Genomic DNA, 17,433 nt, shown 5'->3' on the forward strand with positions numbered 1-17,433 from the left:
GATTCAACTTCCTGCCTCCTCAGTTGGATGGTGGGAATCACCCAAGATGTCCTCCTGACCTCAGAGGAGAAGGACCCTTCACGGTAAGTGTCCAAAGGTCCATTCTTTTTTGCATCTGTTTCTGAGAGTTGTGCCAGTAAATCTTCCCTCACTACTACTTTTAGCCTCATTTGATTGAATTTCAAAGCACCGTTCTGTGCCCTTTTGCTTCTCTTCTTTGTTCCCTGCTCTGAATCTGATTTCTTACACCTTGATTTGCAACACCACTTCTTCCTTCTGCTTCCTGTTTTCTTTTTCTGGTGTGGTGTACTACTGCAGCCCAGCAAGGGTGAGTAGAGTTTTACCCTATGGTCTGCACCAATGGATGCCTGCTTGGTGGAAATTGTACTAACCTTGTACTAACAGACTGGGAAGAGGATGGTTAAAATGGAAGGGTTCCTCCAGGTAACTTTGCAAAGACCTTAAGATATGGTGAGATGAAGTGCTGTAAATGTGGACCTAGGCTACAGATGCAGATGACACATGTTGGACAGGAAGCCTGTTAGACAAAGCCTGGGGCTGATGGAAGGGAAGAGTGAGGGAACTCTTTCTCATGGTAAGAAGAGCCTGGTGCTGTATTGTTACCTTTGGTGGAAGAAATAAAGAGCCTAGCAAGGAAAGTATTTCAACCATCTGGTTTCTGCATGGCCCTTCCCCTTCTGCACAGTCAACATAGGAAAGCTCCCCAGCCTGCTGCATCTGGCAGTGCTGACTCCTGAGGTGCCCATGGGAAATGGGCTGACAGCAGGACCAGTGGTGACGATCGCGGTTGGTGGCACAGCATATACATCCATGGGTGGACTCTGTTTGTACTGTCTGTGGGCAGGCACATCTAGCTTAATGTGACTGCTTTCACTAGGAACTGCTTTAACTGCATTTCCTGATTTCATGTTTTCTAAATTGTTGCTCCATTGCATTCCTTGATTTTGTGTCCTGTATTGCATTGCATTCCTTTCTGCCTTTCTTTTATGTCCAGTGCTCAATAAAGATCAATTTAGTTCAAATATAAATTTTTATTTTCTCATTTTCCTACATATCACCTCATGAGAGGCATTTATGTAAAGGCCATACATGTGTATTCTTTCAGGCATACTTCTGTTTTAACATGCTGGTGAAGTCATACTCTGGATCCTTTGTGTCCTGTGTGGAAATTACCTTTGGATCCATCTCTGTATAATTTGACAGCTGTATGGGAAAACAATTACACTCATTTGCTTGTAATCAGATAAGGGATGTGTTTGTATCTGTTTTCCTGAAGATTTTCACTAGGTGTATTGCACATAAATACACTTGCACCATCAACATTTTGTAAAAAAAAATTAAAAACACCACAGACTGCTGGTTAATGTGATGAAAAATGAGATCTACATTGCTTCAGGCTCTTGTAGATTGTATTTATAGCAGCAACTATGGTTAGGATCTTATTTCCAGTTTGACACCCACCTTGCAGATTAAAAAATTCCACACAATGAAGATTGCAGAAAACCTGAGTAATAGAGGCCCCCTGCCCTTCAATGTTTCAGTAGGATTTGAGGAACCCAATATTCTTTGGCCCCAAAAGAGAGGTAAGGGTGCCAGAACTCAGCAGTGGGGTACATGAGGGAAGGGGAGAAGATGTGGGGGGCTGCAAAGTGACTTGAAGGAAAGTGGTAGCCTGAGGGAGGGGAACTGAAGTAAGGAAGCAGGGAGAGTGGAGAAGCTGTGGGAGCTGCAAGGAGGAGGGAACCAGTGGGGGGAGATGACACCTCCATGACTCCTAATGTGTCCCACGTTTGTTTCTAAATAATGCGGTTCTATTAAGTGTGGTCTGGGAGATACTATTCTGAATATTTACCATGTTTAGAAAAGTAAGAACATTTTTTTCTTGACTACTTGGATTGGTTTAAATATTTTTTCCAATGCATCCAAATATTTTGTATTTAAATGAATACATTTCTAATATTTATGGTCTGTCATCAACTATAGTTCTCTTTAAATTTTGTCATACTTGTATTGAAGACTTAAATTCTTGTGTAGTCTAAGTTTAAAAATTGCAGGAGGATCTATCTACAACATATCTAATAATGTCTCCTCTGTTCTAGAGATCACAGAAAGCTGCATTTAGTTTCTGAAACACCAATATTCTGATCAATTGCTTCAGCAAGCACCAGTTTGGAAAAATACATCTGAGTTAGCAAACAGTCTGTAGCCAGCTTTCAGTTTACATCTAATTAGTTTTGCTGAACTGTTTGAGAAAATCATGATAATGATGATTTAGCAAAATTAGAACGAAATAGCTACAAAGTACTAAACTCTTCTGATGCTTCAGTCATCACTTTGTTGAATTAGCAGCAATATAGGAGGTTAGTCTCACCTAAATAATTTTAATGTAACATTTATCAGCTTAAATCAGTTTTTAGTGTGAAAAATATCAATAAAATTAGTAGTATACATGTCATGATAGTGCCAATAAGATACTTTCCACTGGTTTTAATAATTTTCCCTTGATTTCAGCCTTGGGGCCTCCAGTGTTTCCTTGCTGACTTGGAGGAGGCTCTTTGACAGTAACTATGGAAACTGCCAAATAACTTAGTTGTAGTGAGGGTTGGTCTAAATATAGATCTCTTGCCAGGGTTTGAAATTGTGCTCTTCTTGGCTATTTGGGGTTCACTATATCTTTTTTCCTTTCTAGCTGCTGTTTCAAGTTCTTACTATCTTTTCGTTGGTTTGAGTTAATGATACTTGTTACACTTGTGAATTAGTAGTTTACCATTGGATGAATTTATGTAGAAATGTGTTCTCTCTTTAGATCTGTTTTCAGATTAAAAGATTATGAAATGAAGGAAAGGTTGGTGATATACAAGAAATATGTGGCCGCTACTGTATATATCTTTAGCGTCTAACTGTCCATGCTTCAGGGATCATCTGTGAGCAAAGCTTCTATGATGTTGTGTTTGGGTATGGCTAGCCTTTATTGGAGATACAAATCAACTGTGGAGAATGGAGATGACCTTTACTCTCATAAACTTTCTGCCCATATTTGAAGACATTAACTCCTTGTTTTAGCATGTCTGCCTTCCAGTAAGAATCATGTATTGGCTGCAGCTTTGAAAGTGACAGTTTTGGATTTATGATAAGAATTTGCTATTGGACTATTATCCAAGAGCTGTGCTGTCATCACATACTTTAGCACCTTAAAGCAAAAGTCACGTAATTCCCTTTATTATTAATACGGACCAAAACAGTTCAATGTCGTTTGCAAGCTGAATAATTCTTCATCAGTCTGGATGTTAATGAAAAAAGAAGGGAGCAGGAACTCTTATATCTCTATCAGCATCTTGTATGGAATGGGATGGTGACTTTAATGGATTTGGAATGCATGTGGTATCATGTTGCATCCTTTCTTACTTCCATGTAGGAATCAGAGTATGGGTGATAACAGAAGTCCAGTGGTACCTTAAGGAATAACATTTATTCTATTATGAGCTTTCAGGAGTTAGAGCTCATTTTTTAGAGCTCCCTCAGACACAATTGGAAGAAATAAAATAATTTCCCTAATATGTATCCAGATAATTACAGAAGGGGAGAATTTACAGGAAACCATCCATACTAATGCCCCACTATGGCATTCCAGTATATCTGTCTTAACCCAGCAAGGTAATGATCTGTAACAAAAAGACGTATTAGGGTTCCTTAGTCCCGGGTGATAGTTTTAAAGTATTTGGCTCTGCTATATGTGTGTGGTATTGGATATGAATTTTAAACTTGTCCAGGATAATCAGTCCTCAATACCACCTCTGGCTGCTCTAGTAGACAGAAGGTGGGGGAGGGGTGCTACACCCAAAATCCTTATTCCATTTTTAATGTCCTCTGCAAGATGCACATTCTTGAAATTAGGGGGCTACCTAATAGTCCCTGTTAGGTAGTCCCCCTAACTGGAAGTCCCTATCAGGATAACTAATATGGGAAAAAAGCATTCTGATAGAACAGAATGACTTGTCTGGTCAGTTAACATACGTTAATCTACTGCACCTTCCCTGGTCTTAGATCAGCAAGCCAAATTGGTATGTCTAAAATTAAATCCTGGATTTAATTCAGCAGTTTAAGACTCGATTGGCTGCTGAAAAAGCAAACTAGTACTTCAGGCTAGGAAATAGTGGAGGGGAAAACAGCACAAAGATGTCTAATCTTCCTTCTGTTATTATTAATTTTCCCACAGCTGTATCTCCCCCAAATCATATGCTTCCAGCACTGTCTGGTCTGCTTCTCAACAACAATAACAAAATTGTATACATAAATTTGAACAAACCTTCTTACATAGAGGACTCGAATCTCCAATATTTTGCGCACAAATTCATCAAAAAAAAGAAATTGGCCTCCATCTTTGTTCCTCCTGAAGGGACAACCCAGAGAGAAATTTGCAGTTATTTCAGGGGTGATGCCCCTCTCCAAGTTTCCCAACCCAGAAGCTGGATATTGCAGTTTTGAGTTGCATGGATCTCAGGGGTCTCCAAACTTAGTTCCCCTTCTCGCTCTGGTTATTGTGGCAACAGCATTAAGAATGCTGGCAGGTTGCTGAGGTGAAAGTGACATTAAATCCCAGACCTGTCATACAGTTTTGTTAAAATAAAGCAAGCTAGTACTGATTTGCTTATGACTGTAAGAACACTAGAGCTCTGCTCAGTTGCTGGACTCATAACATGCATATTAGAGGCATATATTTTTCTCTGTTATTTCCATAATATAGCAATTGATATAGATATTTTCCTCAAAAGCTATATGTGCAGAGGTTCATGTTGTGCAAGATCCTTGGCTTTTGAGCAGAAACATTTGCACAAATGGGGTGCTCATGTGCTTTATCAAGTTATGCTGGAGAGCAGGCTTTGAAGCATGTGTTCTACAAGCCAGTCCGCTGGTTTCCTGAACTGGAGCAATTTTCAGTGGTAAGCAAAACTTCAAACTTGGGGTGTTCAATCCTTTTAAAACTACATCTAAGCTAAGTACCTATGCTGGAGCTGCTGTTTTCAGGAAGGTTTTTTGTTGAACTAATAAATGGGATGAGAGATGAAGTTTGAGGACTAATAGACAAATTAAAAGCTAGTATGTTTTCATGTCTAACTGGCATATACCTGAGGGTCCTTAAAGTAGAAATGTTTACCAGTATATGTAACTTGTTACTAAAATTGGTCTTCCTACCAGATAATTGGAAAATAGCAAATGTAGCACCAATTTTGTCTGTTCTAGATAAATTGTTAGTAATTGTTAGTTCCTAGTCATTGTTCTTGAAGATAGTCTTCTTAAATATGTATAGTGAACATCAGCATAGCTTCTTCAATGGAAAATTCTGCCTCATCAATCTTTTGGGTTATTTGAAAGGATTGACAAGCATGTGGGTAAGGATGATCCTGTAGACATTACATATGTGAACTATCAAAAGGCTTTTGACAAGTAGAGATGGGCACGAAATGGAAAAAAACAAAACAAGTGTTTCGTGATCTGTCACATTCCATGAATCACGAACTTTCACGAAACTGTCCCCTTTCACGAAACAATTTGTTAGTTTCATGATTCGTCAGAACCCAGGGCACTTCAGTGGCCCCCTTCATACTCAGAGATGCTAAACTCGCAGGGAGACTTCAGCAGCTTATCCTCCACCCACCCTCCCCCAACAAGTCAGCAAGAACAAATGCTCTAAATAAGAATATAACCAAAGAAAATTAAAGAAAAAAAGGTAGGCCTCAGAGCCAGGCAATGACCTGAGACACAGGTTGGATAGGGTGGAAGAAAGAAGACACCCTCATCCAACGACCTTCCCAACAAGGCCAAGAGCTGAAAATAAGAAAGAGGGTTTTCAGTCTCTCTTAAAGCAGCAGCAAATCCAGCCAAAAGCTCCCAATTCTACTCCCTCACTCCAAATCCCAGCAACAGGTCCTCCCGCTCCCTGTCTACTGGAACTGAAAAGCATGAGACATAGAGCTGTGCCTTATATAAGAAATACTCACATAGAGCAGAACAGGAGGTCTCTGGTTGGCAGACAGACCTGCCTAACAGGGTTTGGAGGGATGAGATTGGTGTTCCCATGGCTACAGAAGGCCCATCTCCTCAATTGCCTAGGGGATTAACCTCCCTGCTCCTTGCTTTAAAGGGCAGAATGGAAGCTCTCCAGTTGGCAGGGAGAGCTGCCTATGAAGGTTATGTGGGCTAAGACTGGGGTTTCCAATGGCAACAAAAAGGTCTGCAGGCATTCTGGGCTTATGTTGCCTTATGTCTGGCATCATGAAACATTCACAAATTAAATGAATCGTCCCTAAAAGTCATGAATTTCATGAAAACCGTGGGCCCACGAAATGTGTTTTGCGAAACACGAATCAGCCCCGATTCATCATGAAATTTGATTTGTGTTTCGATTCGTGCTCATGTCTATTGACAAGGTCCCTCATCAAAGATTAGGGAGTACAAATAAATGGAGACTTCCCACAATGGAGAGAAGTAAGCATTGGGCCCAACAAATTGAGACTAGTCCTATTTAATTTGCCCACAAATGAGCTGGGATTGTGAGCAAGCAAAATTGTGACTAAGGTTTCAGATGATACCTAGTTATTCAAGAGACTGACAATCATAGTGGATTGTGAGAACTCCAAGAGGACCTTTCCAGACTTAGGTCCTTCAGTGTAGGTAAGTGCAAGGTGATATACACTGAAGGAAAATCTCAACTTTAAATATATGTTAATTTCCTGTACTGGTGGATACAGAAGGAAAGAGATCTTGGTGTTATAGCAGATAGCTTGGTGAAAATGTCAATTTAGTGTGTGGCGGTGAAAAAGGCAAACCTAAACTAGAGATTGAAAATAAATCTGCTAATATTGTAATCTATAGAACAGCGATGTTGACCACATTTGGAATATTGTGTACCGTTCTGGTCATCATACATCAAGTAAAGCAGTTATAGAGCTGAAAAAGTGCATAATAGGGCAGCTAAGATGATTAAGGAGTCAGAACAACTTTCATGTGAAAAAATTCTAAAGAGTGGGGATTTAGAGGGGAACAGAGATTTATAAAATTATGCATGAAGTGGCTTAAGCAGATAGAACTTTTCTTCCTCTTCCGTAATATAAAGCTTAGAGGCACCTAATGAAATTAATGGGCAATAGATTCAGGACAGAAAAAAAGAAGTACTTTTCTACTTAATAAGTAGTTAAATTGTGTGGGATTTGCCACCCATGGATGTTGTGATGATTACTAGTGTAAATGGCTTTAAAATGAGATCAGGCAGCTAAGGGGAACTAAACCTCTGAATACTATTGCTAGGAAACAACTTCAGGAGGAGGTCTTGCATTTTGTGCTCTGTTTATGTTTACCCTCCAGGACAACTGGTTGGTCTCTGTGTGAAACAGGATGCTGGAGTGGACCACTGACCCTAGTCCGGCAGAGGTGCCTTATGTTCCTTTATAAGCCCTGTTGATTTCACTGTGTGAGAGAGATGTTTAACTCTCCCACTGGAATATATGAGACATAAAAGTGCTTACTGTGTCTAACTTATTTTTATATGTTAAATATTTTTAAATCTTTGGCTTATTCTTGTTAATTGCATTGTGGACAGTCTCTGCCAACTTGTCTCAAATGGCAATATTGAAAAGGAAGTGAAAACTTTACAACCAACATATCTGGAGTATGTGCTTCAGATGACTTTACAGTTTGTTTCGCTGCTGCTGCTGCTGCTTCCCCCCCCCTCCCGGAATTGGGCTCAAAGCAGAGTGCAACAAATATAAAACAGCATAACAATTTAGTTTAAAACTAACTAAAAACATTAATAGAATATCAATTGGATACTTTTAAGATTTGAGTTGGAAGTGCTAGTAAGATAATAGTTTCAGAATTCCTGCCTTATATTATTGTTGTTTTCATGAAATGTAATTCATACTGCCACTGTGAGTGATTTGACATTGTATTCATCTGGCCACTATTACAATCCAAATTGGGGATATAGTGAGCTAAAATCTTTTCTGTTTTACTTTTCAGAGGCCCAGAAGATGTAATAAATGATTGCAAGCTACTTTTTATAGAGGAAATATACAAGATTGAAAAGCCAGGAGCATATCCTCTGACATTTGCAGATGGAGAATTCAAAAGTAGGCATTTTTTTGTATTATTCGAAGGAATTTGTTCACATAAGGTATTATTCTCGTATACTACTAGCCAAGCAGCCACCCTGATCTGTGGATACTTAAATCCAGAGACTGGAGCGATGAATAGACAAGACAGATCTTCCTACACATCTGAAAAATGTCCTAGGTTTGCAGAAAATTTAAAAAAAGTAATAAAATGATCACCTATAGCTTTAACCAGATGCCTTCAGTGGCTGTTGCTAGACAAGCGTAACCGTTTAGCCAGTATATGTCATTTATAGTCCACCTTTCTCACTGAGACTCAAGGTGGATTACACAGTATGAGATTGGTATAGTCAATATCAAGGACATTTCCATAAACAATGCCATTGGGTAAATAAATACAAATTTACAAAGACATAGCATTAGCAGGAATCCAATACAGAGTTGAAGAAATGCTGAAGCAGAGCACAATCAATTATAGGACTGACATTAAACAACATATTAACTACCCAGTAAGATCATACTTGAAGCACAGGTAGCGCACAGAAGCACATACTTAAGGCAACGAATAATAATGTAATGCAATGTGAAGTCTATGGTCCCTAACTCCTAAGCGAAGCATCTGAGACCTCCTCCCTACAATACAGCCCTCCTATATGAGTAAAAAAGCCTTTTTGAATAATTCAATTTTGCATTATTTTTGGAAAGCTAGGAGGGTGAGGACTCTCCTGATTTTAGGCTTAGTAAAAGTCAGAGGGAGAGGGCCGGGCCATTTTCAGGGTTGCTTGGGCCTTTGAAGGAGGACTCATTGGGCCAGGCCCAGAAGCAGAACTGGGTCTGGTTCAGCCAGCACCATGCAACTAGGCCATGAGGACTGTTTGAATTTTCGTTATTTAAACTATAAACTGTACACCATAACGTAATAAACAATAAACATAGAGAATAAGAAAAAATACACAATTCTAAACATGACACACTAACAATACATATATCTATAAAATTAAGAGGAAAAGAAAAAAGAAAACAAAAAAAACCCTAAATTACACTACAAGTTGATTTCCGATTTTCTCTGCAACAAGTGTATATCATTTCTAGAGTCCCACTTATTCTAAGTTAGTCACAAAACCCCTCTTTTTTCTATTGTTCATGTTTCTTAATCCATAAATCCAGATGTCAACAAATCCGTGTTACCCATTTCATGCAAAAAGTCTATTAACAGTTTTCATTCAGTCAAGAAGTTAACTAATGTCCTTTCTCTAATTAATGCAGTAAGTTTTGCCATTAACGCAAACTCCAAAACTTTTGTCAACCATTCCTCCACTGTAGGCAGTGTTGTAGTTTTCCACTTTTGTGCATAAAGTACTCTTGCTGCTGTAATAAAGTATAAAAACATGGTTCTAAAGCTTTTCCAACTGGCTGTCCATTATTCCCAACAGAAAAGTCTCTGGTTTCAGCTGAAGTTTAATCTTCAAAATCTTCAGCATCGATAATTGTATCGGCAACCAAAAACTTCCTTACATGTCCGCCACATGAAAAAAATGTCCCTTCTTGTTTAGCACATTTCCAACATACATTTGACGCCCTCTTATACATTCTAGCCAATTTTTCAGGAGTCATATACCAATGATACATCATTTTGTAAAAATTTTCTTTAATACTGGAGCTTAATGTAAATTTCAACCCCCTTGTCCACATACTTTCCCATTGCTCCATTAATATATCATGTCCACAATTTTTCGCCCATTTAATCATACATTCTTTTACTTACTCTTCTTCCGTCTCAAACCATTAGGGAGAGGCTGCTGTGGTGGGGCAGTGAGTTGAAGAAGGAGACAGAGGTGTGTGGACAAGAGAAGGAAGTGAGAAAATGGCACAGCCTGTGTGGGGAGCACGGGAAGAGAAAGATTACAAGGTGGGGGAGGGGGGGAAATGAGATGCCCCATAAGTCCTTGCAGGTCCCCCACTTGAATTCTTCTGTTCTTCCCGCTGGAGGCTCAAGGTGGCTTTAATAAAGACAGAAAATATAATATACAAACTCCTGGGCCAATACTGAATTTGTTTGGCCCACTCATTCAGGGCCATAGACTGTGAGCTAAGGAACAAGGGCCTTTTGGCTCATTCCTCTGGCCATGTTGAGGTTAATCATCTGCAACAGACTAAAACAGACACTTGTTTTAGACTCAGGCTTCTTGGAGTGATGATCTCCTTGAGAGCCAGAGCTTATTCTGCTGATAGCCATCAAGCAGGGTCTGGAGCTGGTTCTAGAACTAAAGGGCCGTTGCCCTGTCAACTGGTTGAACCCACAAAGTACTCTGCTTAGCCCAGGGCTTAAGTATCCTGGAGAGCAAGAAGCCCCACCTGTTCCTGGGCTTCACCTGGCCAAGACTGAATGAACGCTGACCCTGCGAAGCACTTTGTGCACTTAGGCAGTGATCTGGCTCAGTAGCTGGAACATTGGCTGCTGGCCTAGCACTTCTTAGTCCCTGCATTGCCTCCTCATGGGCCCACAGGTTCTGTCGCTCTCTCTGGGTGGGGGTCCAAGACCTGACCCTATAAGGCTGGGGGCTGGCTTTTCTGGATTCTGGTGCATTGGCAGCATTGCCTGGAGCTGACCCTTCACCACTGTCTGAAGCTGAGGCCTCAGTCCTTGGACTCAGAACCCAGGGATCTTGAAGAGGCTCTGGAAATGCAGGGGGTCAAGTTGTGTTGAGCCTCCTGGCCATCCCAGAGAATGGGTTCTGGCTCCTCCTGGTCATCATCTAAGGAATCTACTCTCAAGTCTGGTTCAGGCGGGCTCACAGCAACCACTATTTTTTGCCTTCCATGGCCTTATGTAAAATTAATTTGTGATGTCACGTCTCCACCTTTTTACTTAAGGTTTGTTTTCTACTCTACTCCTTGGCTGTATTTAGTCTCCTCATTATCACAATAAGCATTATTTATGTGGGCTCCATTATAGTCCTCTCCCACTCAAAAGTATCTTTTCCATGTGATTCACTTCTCCTCTTCCTGATTCTCTTTTACTGTAGTTATTTTGCTGTTATGTTTTCAAAGGTTTTTAAAAATATGGGTTCATATATCATACCTGATATCCCTAGATTATATTTAGTTTATTCACAGTGCCACCCTACACATAGTTAGGCCGTTCTAAGTTCATTGACAAGACGTGTCAAGTATCAATACTACATAAATGTATTACTATTTGTTTCCTTCTAGATTCCAGTTCAATGTGTTCCACATAATTTGTTTCAAGTTAGATTATGTGCAACTGCTCACCCATAGTTATCTTTGATGGCAAATCCTGTGTAAACCTTGATGTCCCTCTGCCATTTCTAATTTTTTAAAATCTGTAATTCACTTATCAACAAAACATTCTAGAAGTGGACTATGTTAAAATAACCATCTTCTTAGTTTGGATTCTGTTTCTAAAATTAAATATGGGAGGATGTAGTTTAGAATCCTTAGGAGAGCATCTCTTTGGCTGTGTTTTTTAAGTACCAGTACCTCTTTCATATATTTTGAAAATGTCAGTTCAGGGTCTCCCCCAACATAAAAGTTAGTGTTTAGTTCTCATATACCTGATTGTCTGTAGTATCCAAGAGTCTGCTTAATTCACAATGAATGCTTTTCCACCCTGACAAATGTCAGTGGATTGCTAAAGAAATATGTAATGTTATTTATAGTAAAGCCTTACTAAGCATGAAATTGACCGTGTGTTTGGGGTTTGGAATATACCCCATCATTAGCGTAGTCATTCTACAGCAACTTCTAATGTTTTATTATTAGTTTTGCACTCTGCAGAAAAGCTAAGTTTAAACAGACCTGTACTGAATTAAATTTATAGGACAAATGAAAACCAAATTTACTTATAAGCCTTTCCTTTTGTAGTAACTGTTCCCAAACAGATTCTTAATGTTTTCCAAGTGCAGTATATTATATTTCCATCTTTGGGGGTAGTCTTACAAAGATATATTTTGCGCAACCTGACTTGAAAGTAAATAGCTCTAGATTAGTTAGTCATACACAAGTGTGGGTAAAATCTCTCAGCAATACTAAATATAATCTCACTTTGCTTTTTAGGAAAGAGTGGCCCTGAATGTAAGCACTGCAGAGCTGATCCAGATAAAGAATGTCGATTTTGCTCCTGTTACTTGTGTGGGGGGAAACAAGATGCCCACATGCAACTTCTCTGTGATGAGTGTAACATGGCCTACCACATATACTGCCTGAATCCACCTTTAAGCAAGATACCAGAAGATGAGGATTGGTAAATAATGGAAGACAGATTTATTTTATTTATAATTGTTTGTTGTATAGGGCTGCAGAGAGAGTATACTTTTTTTGTTTAAAGTTATAAGACATTCCAGTTGATCTTTAAAGAGAGAGGCCTAACTCTTTTTGTTGTTGTTGAAAAAAAGAATGTTGCATTAATGGAACATAGTGAGGATTACTGTCTTTTTAGGTACAATGGAAAATTCGGAGTTTAATTAGTACATTCAGGCCTAATAGATACACGTGAAGTACATGTGTCTTGACAGAAAAGCATTGCCCTCTTTCATATCTGCCACTGAAGTACAAAATGAGATGACTGTCTGCAGATAGATTTACTTACGGAAATGGACTGAAGTTGGTCTTTGAATGCTGGACTGATGGGTCTCCCTGCAAGTAAATCTGCTTGTGAATAGGTGCATCACTATGTCATGTCAAGCAACAGGTTCATTGTCTTATTCCCCTTCCATGTTATTCCTGAGGCTCTCTGTTAAACTGCAGTTCTTTGCCAAGAGAATCAGAATTGTACAGACTTCACAAATGTATACAAAGGAGGTAATTTTACATGTTTCCTCCACTAGACAAGGGGAGAGGTTAGGTGAAGCCTCTCCTTTGATAACTGGAAATGTTTTTCTTCAATTCTTGCTTAAAATAGCATAGTGCACACAATCCTGATTAGTTTTGAATAAGACGAGTATATTATTTGTTGAAGATATACAAAGAGCCAGTAGCACAAGAACAAAGAGTGCCTGCAGAGATCTTGCAAGAGACACAGAAAGAGAAATCAAAATACAACAATGATGGAGATGAGTAGGTCTGCAGAAGTGGTTCTGGTCATCTCATCAGTGTTCTTCTGCTTTAATTTTTGTTAAAGGATCGGTTGGATATGGTTTGCAGGGTTTACTGCCATAGCTGGTCATATAATCCAAGATAGGTAGCCAGTCCTCCAAAAATTTGATTGGAAATTTTCTGAGTTCTGCTTTATTTTTTATGTAATAGTCATTAATGTATAATATATATATTTTTAGGTATTGTCCTTCCTGTAAAAATGATTCTAATGAAGTTGTAAAAGCTGGGGAAAAGCTCAAGCAGAGTAAAAAGAAAGCAAAAATGCCATCCGCCTGCACAGACAGCCAGCGAGACTGGGGCAAGGTAACCAATAGAAACCAGCTGCACACTGTCTGTGATGTTTGTATTCTCTGCTAGCGCACATACCAAAGTGCTTTACACACATTAGGAGCACATACTGTGGGAATATTTCAAATGGCATATACGAAGCTGTATAATTTTCCCTCAGAATAAAAAGAATCTTTGGAATCAGAAGGCTCAGTTTTGATGACATGCCAGCCTATGATTTGCACTTTCCACAGTTTAGGATTGACATTGTGGTTTGGTTTCTAAATGTATGTGTTTGTTTCTAAATTTATGTATTTAGAACATTTCTATACTCCCTGTCCCTGGAACTTGCCCTGCTGTCTTGCCCTCATCACTGTACTTTGCCCTGCTGGTGATACTCAGTGTGGTGCCCTATTGTCATTATTATCTCTTATCCAAAGTGAGTAATCTGAGGTCTCATTTGACAGGAAACATTTTAACTACTTTTCATTTGCAGAATGGACAATGCATTTCTGACTTAGCTGGCGCTCGTCTCTACTTCTGAATGTACATTTTGGTCTTCTAATTTCAACAAAAACTTGAGCATTCAGTTTTTTTCTCATCATTTCCATCTACTCTTCTCAGTTGTCCATTCTGTATGGGTGTACTGCTGCACCAGTTATGACTAACTGCATTGACAAGCTGCATTGATTTTGGTGCAATAATCCTCTCCAAAAACAAGGGATTAGTCATTTATATCTGCAACCCCAGCCAACCCAAAGTGGGAAAAATGCACCCTACCCTTCTATGATCAAATGGTCAAGTTGAGCAATGTGTTTATCTGTGTGTTGAAATGAGTTCTGTATATAAAGTAGGGATACATTTTGCTTGTCTCTCTCTTTGCAACCATTATTGATAAAATAACGGGTGATAAAAATTATTGATAAAAATGTATAAAATAACTTCACAACAATTATTGATAAAAGTCATTTCCTGTCTTTATATTTGTAGGGTATGGCCTGTGTTGGGCGTACTAAAGAATGCACTATTGTTCCTTCCAACCATTATGGACCTATTCCTGGAGTTCCTGTTGGAACAACATGGAAATTCAGAGTGCAGGTAAATATACTACGTATGTAGATTAAATATCCCCCCCCCCTTTCAACTTGTATTTCTTGCACTATTGGGCAAGTTACAAAACTCCTGTTGTATTTTAAATGCTTAAAACAATGAAATTTTTAATTTCACCACAATCCAAAGATGGTTGTGTACAGTGAGGCAGGCAGCCCATCTTCATGGTACATCCAAGGCCATTTTTTAATTTTGCACAGATGCTAGGCTTGTCTTGGCTTGTCTGGTGGCTGACCCATTAACTGACTACTATAAGTGGACCTTCTCTTTGTGGCCCTGACCGATTATTGTTTAGGTATTCTTCTTCCTTTTGAATGAAGATGTGTTTACTATTTTGCATCCAGTTTGGGCTTGTAGTTTTTATGTTGCGGACCCCAGGATGCGTGATAGACTTGAAATAGTAAATGTAATTTGTAATGAAATGGGGAAGTTTGTCCAAAGCAAAATGGTGAATGCAAACTTAGATAGCTGCTGTAACAGCCTCTAAACTCCTTTGAAACATCTATTAATTTTTATTGCAAAGGTGAGTGAAGCAGGTGTCCATAGACCTCATGTTGGTGGAATTCATGGTCGTAGTAACGATGGAGCTTACTCTCTTGTGCTGGCTGGAGGATTTGAAGATGAAGTAGTAAGTTTTATATTCAGAATATTTTGCCTGTGCTTATTTTCACATTGTAATTGATACAGTGCCTAAAGTCCCTTATTTGCAATAACTTAAGGGAAATATTTCAAAATAGAAGATTACTGCTATGCATAACAATAAAGTTGGTTGCAGATGCACTGGAAGGCCAAATGGAAGGGGAGGAGAACAGAAACTTCCTAGAGCTGCAGAAAATAGAATCCTTACGTTCATTGTCACAGTTCCTTGCCCAGCAGCGAGAGCAAAATGATGGCTGAGTTTTGGCACCAGGAAGGAATTTTGGAAGGATTTGGGAAGATCTATAAAGCACATACATACTGTGGTTAAAGAGGCATCAGGGAGTGATGAAGGACGGAGGATTAGCTCTTTTGGCTCCTAGGTAGGGAGGTGGTGAGGCAGAGGAAGCTGTTGCTAAGGAGATGAGTGGAATCGGAGGCTGGCAGTTAGTACGTGGGCATTGCCTCCTTCATCCATTTTCTGAGGTGACCACCTCAGCTGACTTCATTATAGAATGAACTACCTCTGCTTCCTCAAGCATGGACACTTCTAAAATTTATCTAAAGTATTTTTAAAGCGGTCCACTCGTGAAGACTAGCATGGCCTTTACTGGCCCAGCCCTCTTTCCAGTGCTTCAGGGCAGAATACAAAATCTTTTTAAAAAATCGTAAGAAGAGATCACTTTTCTTTAAAATTTTTGGAGTGTCTGACACCAGGATTCTAAGCACATTTATTTGGAGGCAACCCTTTTTGAAATTAATGGTTATTTCCTAAGAAATACATAAACAGTTTTGATCTGTTACTGTGAAGATTGCATAGTATTTCCTAATGTTAAGATTTAATTGTTTAATTTAGTCATAGCAAATTCTGTTTTTGCTGAGCTCTATCTCATGATAATACAGAATAAGCACTTAGAATGGGAGAAGGTGGCCAATGCAAATGGAATGCATTAAAGTCTGTCCTGATTATTATTTTTCTTTCAGTGAAGCTAGCCAACTATATTAAAATCCTAACTGTAAAGAAACTCATTTATTAGTTTGTTTCTTGTTCAGTATACACTTTCGGGTTTGGGCTTTTGAGACTTTTTTTTCCCTTTTGGGAGACTAAGGCTGGCTTCTAGAATCTTAACAGCTCTCAAGGACAGAGACTTGAGGGAGGCTGGCACCAGCCTTCTAGCTTGTTAACAGGTAGTGTTATGGGAGTGGAGTAATTAATTTTTTTCACCTGTGAGGATGAGTTACTGGAGAGCTTGTGGTCACAGGTTGTCCCTTTTTATTGACTGAGTTATCTGGACCTGCTGCAGATGACCAATCTTTTAAAAGTTGACTTTCTATCCCCGTCCCCTGCAACACTTTCCTGGAAGAACCTTTTGCTCCTGCTTCTGAATGCTAAGCCTCTGGTGGATTCCTGTATAGTAGAACTAATTCTGCAAGGTCGTCTGCCTTGTAGGGTTGACTTCCTGTTTAAAACCTGGTAGGGCTGGGAAATTGCCTCTCTGTTCCACAGCTGAACGTTTAGTCAAGAGAGGCTGGTGGCAGCTCACTATCATGACTAGTGAGGGTTCCCTTTCCAGTCTTTTGGGGGGGAATTTTGCCCTTCAGCACCACTAAGGGTAACCCGCAATCCCCTGAGGATCCAGGCAGGCCTTCTGGGAACCTTTACACTAACTGTAATTCTGCAATTTGGCTGTAATGGCACTGTTATGTTTCTTGGTAGGTCTTCCTGAGGTGATTACCTGTGTCTCAGCTATATAACTTCTGACAGTAGGTGGGGCTCATATGATTGAACACTCTTCCATACAGTTAAATTTCTTGCATGTAGAATACTAGCATTTTGGGAGAAGGCTAAGCCGGACGCTTTTCCTGACACCGTAGTTTTCTACATGGAACAGGTTTTTTTAATGGAGATCCATTCATTCACACCAGTGGTCTGAAATGGTACAGTCCAGACTGGTTTACCATGACTGCATTTTGTTTGAGCCATGCCACATTTGCTGTATGATTGTATGCGCTATGGAGGAATATATTAATATCCCTAACTATTTGTCAACATTAAAAAATTAAAATACTAAATATACATTTCATAGTTTCCAGTGCCATCCTAAGCAGAGTTATACTCTTGTAAGCAAATCGATTTCAATAGACTTTTAACTGTGTAACTCTGCTTAGGATGGTG

At 39.4% G+C, this 17,433-nt stretch overlaps 1 protein-coding gene across 2 annotated transcripts in view; it reads left to right on the plus strand.

The window, feature by feature from the left end:
• The window catches only part of UHRF2 (ubiquitin like with PHD and ring finger domains 2), a 122,498-nt gene that overhangs the window by 74,783 nt on the left and 30,282 nt on the right, over positions 1-17,433 (plus strand). For both annotated transcript variants that reach the window (XM_054986518.1, XM_054986517.1), the window contains exons 5-9: positions 8,038-8,147; positions 12,207-12,393; positions 13,424-13,547; positions 14,502-14,609; positions 15,145-15,249. In XM_054986518.1, the coding sequence (XP_054842493.1) occupies positions 8,038-8,147; positions 12,207-12,393; positions 13,424-13,547; positions 14,502-14,609; positions 15,145-15,249 (634 nt within the window). The remainder of the gene's footprint in view (positions 1-8,037; positions 8,148-12,206; positions 12,394-13,423; positions 13,548-14,501; positions 14,610-15,144; positions 15,250-17,433) is intronic.

The sequence above is a fragment of the Eublepharis macularius genome, chromosome 8 (genome assembly GCF_028583425.1).
Source record: "Eublepharis macularius isolate TG4126 chromosome 8, MPM_Emac_v1.0, whole genome shotgun sequence".
NCBI classification, from domain to species: Eukaryota; Metazoa; Chordata; class Lepidosauria; order Squamata; family Eublepharidae; genus Eublepharis; species Eublepharis macularius.